At 38.3% G+C, this 7,737-nt stretch overlaps 1 protein-coding gene across 1 annotated transcript in view; it reads right to left on the bottom strand.

Annotated features, from left to right (window-relative positions):
• Pkhd1l1 (PKHD1 like 1) overlaps positions 1-7,737 on the bottom strand; it is a 125,782-nt gene that overhangs the window by 100,322 nt on the left and 17,723 nt on the right. Inside the window, exons 9-12 of the mRNA XM_013353909.1 lie at positions 6,771-6,813; positions 3,056-3,126; positions 1,365-1,475; positions 379-468 (exon numbers count right to left, since the gene is read on the bottom strand). Coding sequence (XP_013209363.1) covers positions 379-468; positions 1,365-1,475; positions 3,056-3,126; positions 6,771-6,813 — 315 coding nt within the window. The remainder of the gene's footprint in view (positions 1-378; positions 469-1,364; positions 1,476-3,055; positions 3,127-6,770; positions 6,814-7,737) is intronic.

Below are 7,737 nucleotides of genomic sequence, written 5' to 3' on the forward strand. Positions count from 1 at the left end.
AAACACTGTCTCGAAAAACAAAACAAAAAAATAAATAAAAGAATTTCACTTTGTGCCACAGTGTGATTTAAAGAATTAAACCATTTTATTTTTTTTCAATAAGGTCACACTTTATTACAGCAAAGTATTAGAATTTAGGTTACAGCTTTGATGCAACTATTTTAATAAAAACATTCTCAGGGTTGCAGAGATAGCTCAGTTGACAGAGTGGCTGCTAAAAAAAATATCTATGAACTCAGACAATGTAAACTGGAAAGATTTTGGAAAATTTATTAAAATTCCTAAAATTTCAACTAATATTCTTACTCCAAGAATATACGTCAGTAATAATTTTTCCTGCAAACACAGATATTGACATTCTAACTTATGACAACTTACCTGGATAGAGGGTTTTGAGGCTTGTAGGTTTGGGAGGAGTCTTGCAATGTATACTATTTTCTGTGACATTCAAAATATCACAGGCTTGACCTATAGAGAAGTAAAATATAAAATACAAACAGGCTTTCGAATGTAAATCACACCAGCCTATCTTGAAAAGCTGTGAAATTTTTATTAGATTTATTAATTTTATCTTATGTACATTTAGCTTGCCCACCACATGCATGCTTTGTGCCTGGGAAGGTCAGAAAAGGGCATTGGATTCCCTGGAACTAGAGTTAGGCATGGTTGTGAACCACAGTGTGGGTGGCGAAAATTGAACTCAAGTCGATCCACTGTGAGAGCATTAAATGCTCTTAACTCCTGAAACATCTGTCCAGTCCTTGAATTTATTTTTTTTTTTAGGTTTTTTTTTTTTAATTGTGTGGCTTGGGCAGTTTGTGGGGCCACTGGCAGTGGGACCAGTATTTATCCCTAGAGCATGAACTGGCTTTTTGGAACCCATTCCCTATGAAGGGATACCTTGCTCAGCCTAGACACTGGGGGAGCGGGGGCTTGGTCCTGCCTCAAGTGATGCTACAGACTTTGATGACTCCCTTGGGAGTCTTCCCAGCCTCGGCCTCCATCTTTAGAGGTCCTTCCCCTGTGCCCACCAAACATTGACCCCCTCTCCAGAAAAGTTCAAAACCACTCCCACAGGCTATTTAAACTGCTCCCCAGAAAATAAACACTTGGTTTCCTCTCCGATGGCCGTGTTGGCAGCTTCCTGTTTTCCTCGGGGCCACCCCGGAGCGCAGGTGTCTAATTAAACCTGGATATCTTTTAATCTGGTCTGATTTGGCTTGATTGGGGTTATTTTGTGTCCATGGAGTGGCTCGGTTAGGAAATATTCCTAACAGATAACAACAATGAAAAGGCAACGTTCCATACAAATTTCTAAAGAACAGGCAGGATTTGATTTTATAAAGTAGTAATACATAAAATACCTCCAATTAGAACTCTCACTGGGAGATCGGTCTGATCAAAGAACCGCCCATGTATCGTCAGAACCGTGCCACCTTGAGTGCTGCCTTTTGAAGGGGAGATTATTGTGACCTCTGAGGAAGGAAGGCACAGTATGTAAAATGTTGTAAATGTCACACACAAATCCAATCTGCTTCCTTTTACCAAGATTTCCACATATCCTAGTCACCATCCCTAACACAGGAGAGCTTGAGAACACCTAAGGTGGATTGCCAGGGAGTGAATTCAGGCTTTGACCCTTGCGGTCCGTCAAAGACGCTGAGAACACAACTTTCATAGAGTCTCTGACAGGTGTGGGTAGTGACTGGTGTTAAAAAGCCCTCAAATGGATGAGAAAGTAGAGAAAACATGAGCTGAGCAGAACCAATTCCCAAAGAAAATGGGCAGAATTAAGGTAGAACCAGCCCTCTTTCTACAGGATTTTGAAGAGCACGCATCTATAGAGCAACACGTTGGTTTTGGCAGGGTGATAAATAACCCTGGTGGGCTTAGGACTGGGTGTGTTGCCAAGGTTGACCTTGAGCTCACTGAAAAGCTTCCGCCACAGCCTCCTGAGCGCCAGAATCACAGGCAGGAGCTGTGTTTGGCTTTGGATTGACATCTGATATTTTCTCAAAAAAAAAAAAAATGCATTTAACTATGGTTATTTTTTTTTTTGTACAGAAAGGGTTTAATATCATTAAAACAGCCCAGTCCATCAAGTCCAAAACATATGGTAAATCATTACTAATTGATTTCATAATTTTTCTTTTATTTACATATAATATGTAACATTTAACATGATCTCATAAATAGGTGTGAATCTTCTAAAGTAACCTCAATCTCAGATTATTATTATATATAATGATTCAATATATTGCTATTGCATGTGAATTTTTCAGTAAATAAATTTGAACACAAGTCAAGATTTCCCACAGTCAATTGATATGAGCAGTCACACTATTCTCCCATTTTTAAATAATTTATTTTTATTTTATACACACTGGTGTTTTGCCTGCAGGTATGTATGTGGGAACCAGCTTCCTTGGAACTGGATTACATAGACAGCTGTGAACTGTCATGTGGGTGCTGAGAATTGAACCTGGGTTCTCTGGAAGAGCAGCCAGTGCTCTTAACCGCTGAGTCATCATCTCCCCAGCCCCAGAACCCGCCACATTTTTAGTGCCCTTTGGAATCTTAGCCTGTCCTTCAGTTACCCCTGATCTGGGAAGGAGGACAGTTCTTCCAGCAAACTGATACTTGCTTTTGATACTCTCCTGGGAGTAGTTTAACCTGGAGTAGTTACTTCAAAATAAGTCAATATAATTAAAGTCTGGTAAGGGATTTTTGGGGGCTCACACTAAGAGCATAAACCTGACAATACTGGCATGTGGTTGAAACTGAGTGTTTTTTTTTTTTTATCTTTAATTCAACAACTAAAGTCAAGCTGGCCTGTTTCAGTGCTCTCCCTGCTAGGGCAACGAGTCTATTTCTCGACCTTACACTATGCATAGCTCCCTGTCACGCCTTCAATCACATGCCCCATTATGGGTACTTTTCGTTTCCTAGCAGGACATACACTAATATACACTTTACTGGTGTGACTACAGCTGGTTGGGGGAACTGAAGGGGTACGACACCTCTTTCACACGGAGCTGGGGGACGTGTCACATACCTGCATATGTCTGAAACATAGAAATTTTATTGAGAGATGAAACAAAGTATGTCATTTTCTCTGGGAAACTCCTGTTGGGAAAAAAAAAAGCAGAAGTTCTTTGTTTTAAAAATCACCTATATTGATGGATTTTGTCACTCAATTTGGTTGCTACAATGACAGAAATTAAGGCATGGCCGGCAGCGGAGCAGGGCAGAACCGCCGAAGGAAACAATCGAATGGGCCACATCCTCATACACTTGCCGGTTCTGCATGTATGTAGATCTCAGAGGACTTACTAAACTGCTAAATATTTAATAAAATTCACTTTAGAAATCTTTCTTTCTTTTCTTTCTTTCTTTCTTTTTTTTTGCAAAAGGATTAAAACAGAACCCAGCAGGAAGATTCCGTTTTGTATCGGTGAGCTGTTCCTCTTGTCCCTTTGCCTAGCATCTCCCCAGGGTCCAAGGACACTGAGCTAAGAGTGCTCAGTTTATTGTGTCAACTGATCTTCACACGTGACAGAGATAAACATCAAAGAATTAATTTAGTCAAGAATACAAAGCCAGTAAGTGGCAGAAGCAGAACCACAGCCCAGGCCCCTTGTATCCAGTGCCCACCTCCTAACTAGACACTACACAGTACCCCTAGCCAGCCCACTATGTATGTGATAATAAAAATGGTGAGAGCAAGGTTTATTCACGAGGTTTAAATCATCCTTCACAAACACAGACTCTAATATTTTTATATATTTTTATAGAAAGTTATAATTCCGTAACCTAGAATACTGGAAAAAAAACAAACAAACAGAATTCTGAAAATCCGCTGAACTAGTCTCTTGGATATGCGAGTCTTGTGGACGAGACCATAGCCAATTCTGCTGTCAATCTCACCCAGGTTTTACAACGTGCACTTTCAACACTAAAGAATCTAGGAAAAAATTTGTTGCTTAAGGAGACCATCTTAATTTGTCTGTTTTCATATCATAAGCTTTCCAGTTGATTCCCCTGATCTGAAACCATGCCAGCATCAATAACACTGTGTCTGGCCAGACGATGCATCTCAAAAATTAATGCTGCTTCTGAAGTTAACAGGAAAATTGCCTCCTGAAATAAAATTTGAATGTAATTTATTGTGGATGACACTGGGGTGATTTCCACTAATTTATTGATAATGACTAGGCATTTCTCAATTAAGACGGTCTCATCTGAACCTTATCAGTTTGGAACAGCTGTTGTTTGAACTTGGGGAAACGGAGCATCAAAGGTTGGGCATTCCCGAGAAATGCAGAATGTGTGCCAATGTGGTCTTTGTTTCATTTTATATGCAGGGGTGCTCTTAAAACTTGTATTGTAACATATGAATTTTATAAGTTTTAAAATGATTTAACACTTTTAAAATATACCCTGCAATTTTAAACTGTGGATTTCTATGTGGTAAATTTCATGTTTTAAAAGTTATTTTTAATTCCTAAGACTATTTTATAGAGAAACATACTTTTCCTAAATTATATGTCATTAATGTAAAACTATCAGCCATGGGCTTTCTTTCTTTCTTTTGTTGTTTTGAGACAGGGCCGTGTTTTGTAGCCCTGGTTGCCTGGTATTCATTTTGTAGCCTGTGGTGTCCTTGAACTTAGGATAAATCTCTTGTCTCAACATCTTGAGCACTGAGTTTGCAGATGCACACCTCTGTGCCCCGTTAGTCATTAGCTTTAAAAAGACTGAAAATGAAATTAGAAATCAAGACCAAAGAATTAACAGGGAAATGGAGCATCCTTGCTAATATTATGTGTGAATTTGCAAGCTTTACAAATTATTTTTTGAAACAGGGTTTCACTTTTTAACCCAGACGAGACTGAAATTCATTACATAGCCCAGATGGGTCTCAAACTTATCACAATCCTCCTGTCTCGGTTTCTTGAGTGTTTTCCTGTTCAGCCTTTGCCGGATTTTTAGATGGAGTCTGAGTCTGTTGTGGCAGCAGATTGATTTATGTAAGCTGCACAGTAATATTCAGCCTTGATCACTCAAACCATTTACTGTAGGGTAATTACTTCTCTGAGAGATGGATGATGGATTTGGCAATTAACACTTTTTATATAGACTCAGAAGCAAATTCATTTTATTTCATCTTAGAAAGAATGAAACCGAGAGCCTAAAAGAACTCTGTGTTGTCCTAGGAAGAATTTAAAACTCAGTAGTGGTTGGTCCTGACACTGTTTTATAAACCCTTTGGTAAAATTCTACTGCCTAATTTACAAGTTCTTTGCACATGGGTCTGTTCTTACAGAAAACAGCTTTTAAGTCACACTGGACTCGAAGTTATTTGCCTTGAATAGTTTTCAAAGGTGTTTTCTAATACACTTATGCACCTTCTACCCTGATTTGTCCTTGAATTATGCTAAGCTTCATGTTTCTCTTCCAATCCACATTGATCTACAATAAAGCATCCAGCTTGGGCATGATTTTGTTATAAAATATTTGTTTCTATGTGTTTAGAGCTAACTGATCTCTAAATACAATGATAATTGACCTTGACCAAATTGTAATTGCAGTGCCATGCAGGGAGGAACAAACTCTGAATCCCTCCTTCAGCCTGGGACACTCAGGAGAATGATACCATCTACTTTTATTGAACTGCTGTCAATCATTTCACACTTTTAATCACTGAGCCCTTTAATCACAAAAAGAAATCAATAGGCCTATCTATTATTGATACACAACTTTATTAGTAAAGAGTATTACTCATTTGGAAGTCTGTCAACTAGCTCATCCTGTCAATGACACTTTGACATTTGGGGCAGGACAACTCATTTAAGTCATTAGCACACACAGTTTTACCGACAGTCAGTAAATGCTGCCCCTACACATCTTCAAATGCTCCCAAGAGTGCAGTAGTCCTGTTCAGAAAGACTTCTATGTCAGAAATTTAGATAACGATGAGATATGGTACTGAAGGCTGAACCCGCCATCAGTCATGGCAGAGCGCTGAGACCATGTGCCTAGGGCATGGATTTAGACAGCATGCACTAGCTGGTTCTGCTCACAAGATATTTCTGATGAACTATTTAATATTCATCTCATTTTTTTCCCAGTGGGAAACAGGATGGATAATAGCTTGTTTTGTAGGTTCTCCGGAAGACGAATCTAGATAGCACAGGAACCATGTCTAACACCACGCCTGCACTGTATAACATGAGCAACAAGGAGAGATGCACAGACTTACTTTTCTATAAATACATGAAAGTATTTTACTGAAATATGTGAATAGGAAATTTGGAAATAAATTCTGGATAGACATAGCTGTGTGTTATTAGTAGTTATACTAAGACACAGTCTTGAAAACTGTTATCACCTTTGCAACGCTCTGAGCACAGATATATCAAAAAAAATTTTAAGGTAACACTAATCATGAGGTTTTATTTATTCTCACATTAATTCAAAACAAATTTTATTTTTGTTCTGAAAAGAATTACAATTAAAACATATGAGGAATAAGACATAAAATAGCACTTTTTCCATATCATGTTTACAAGAGAGTCCCAGTAATAGAAAGAGCTTTTTGTGAGTTGAAAGTTATAAGTGAACAGGAGTTACAGACTCTTTGAATGTAACTTTTTTTGTGAGGAAAATGATTAATCCTTTAATCTCTGCATCAATAGAGCAAATTAAATATATACTTTATTTACCCATTTGAGTAAATTATGAAAATTATTATTTACAAAATGGCCTACCTTCCGTAATCACTATCTAAGATGAAGCTGACATTGTGATGACCTGAAATTAATTAAAATACATAATCAATTAAATTCTCAATCAGAAAAGAACAATAATTCTACATTAAAAAGCTGATTAAAGTTTAGAGAAATTTATATAAAAAATACTTGACCTATAAAGTCCTAATGAGGTGAAAGTGAGCTATTTTTAAAGTATGTACAATATAAAAACATAGAAGTGGGTATTTTGAGGTTATAACTGGAAAATCTGACAAAATATGATTACACATGATGAGTGATAAAAGATGCACACGTGTACTGCCCTGAGGTCCTTTCATTCATTCAAAAGCTTTTGAATCATGAAGAGCTTTGGGCAGCAGGAGCAGACACAGCGAAACAGAACCCATGTCCTTCTAGCATGGCATATCATCTCGGTCAAGAGCAACGGCACCAAGAGCTATCTGTTGGGATAAGGTTATCAAAGAAAAGGAAAGCGAGGTTTGAGGATGGAAAACAGAGCTCCAAGAAAGAGTTCCTGGCCAACAATTTTATCTGAAATGTTCAGGCTAGAATGTTTACGCAGGATCTGAGACAGAAAGGAGGAAGCTTGCTCACAAGTTAAAAACCATGCAATGGGAGCTGGAGGGAGTCAGTAGAGGGCTGAATATGGCAAAGTACATTATAGACATGTATGAAATGTCTCAGTGAAGCGCTTTTGTGTAACTAATATGTGCCAATAAAACCTTAAAGAACGAAAAGATCTGTATATTTGGAGTATACACTCTGAGAGGAAAAAAAAATAGGTTCTAAATTAAAGACTCAATACAGCAGCAGAATTAGTCATGTATCCTCTGAGGGAAGAAAGGAGTAAAAGAAGATAGAGCCGGGCGGTGGTGGCGCACGCCTGTAATCCCAGCACTCGGGAGGCAGAGGCAGGCGGATCTCTGTGAGTTCGAGACCAGCCTGGTCTACAAAGCTAGTTCCA

This window comes from Microtus ochrogaster, unplaced genomic scaffold, assembly GCF_000317375.1.
Source record: "Microtus ochrogaster isolate Prairie Vole_2 unplaced genomic scaffold, MicOch1.0 UNK19, whole genome shotgun sequence".
Taxonomy (NCBI): Eukaryota; Metazoa; Chordata; class Mammalia; order Rodentia; family Cricetidae; genus Microtus; species Microtus ochrogaster.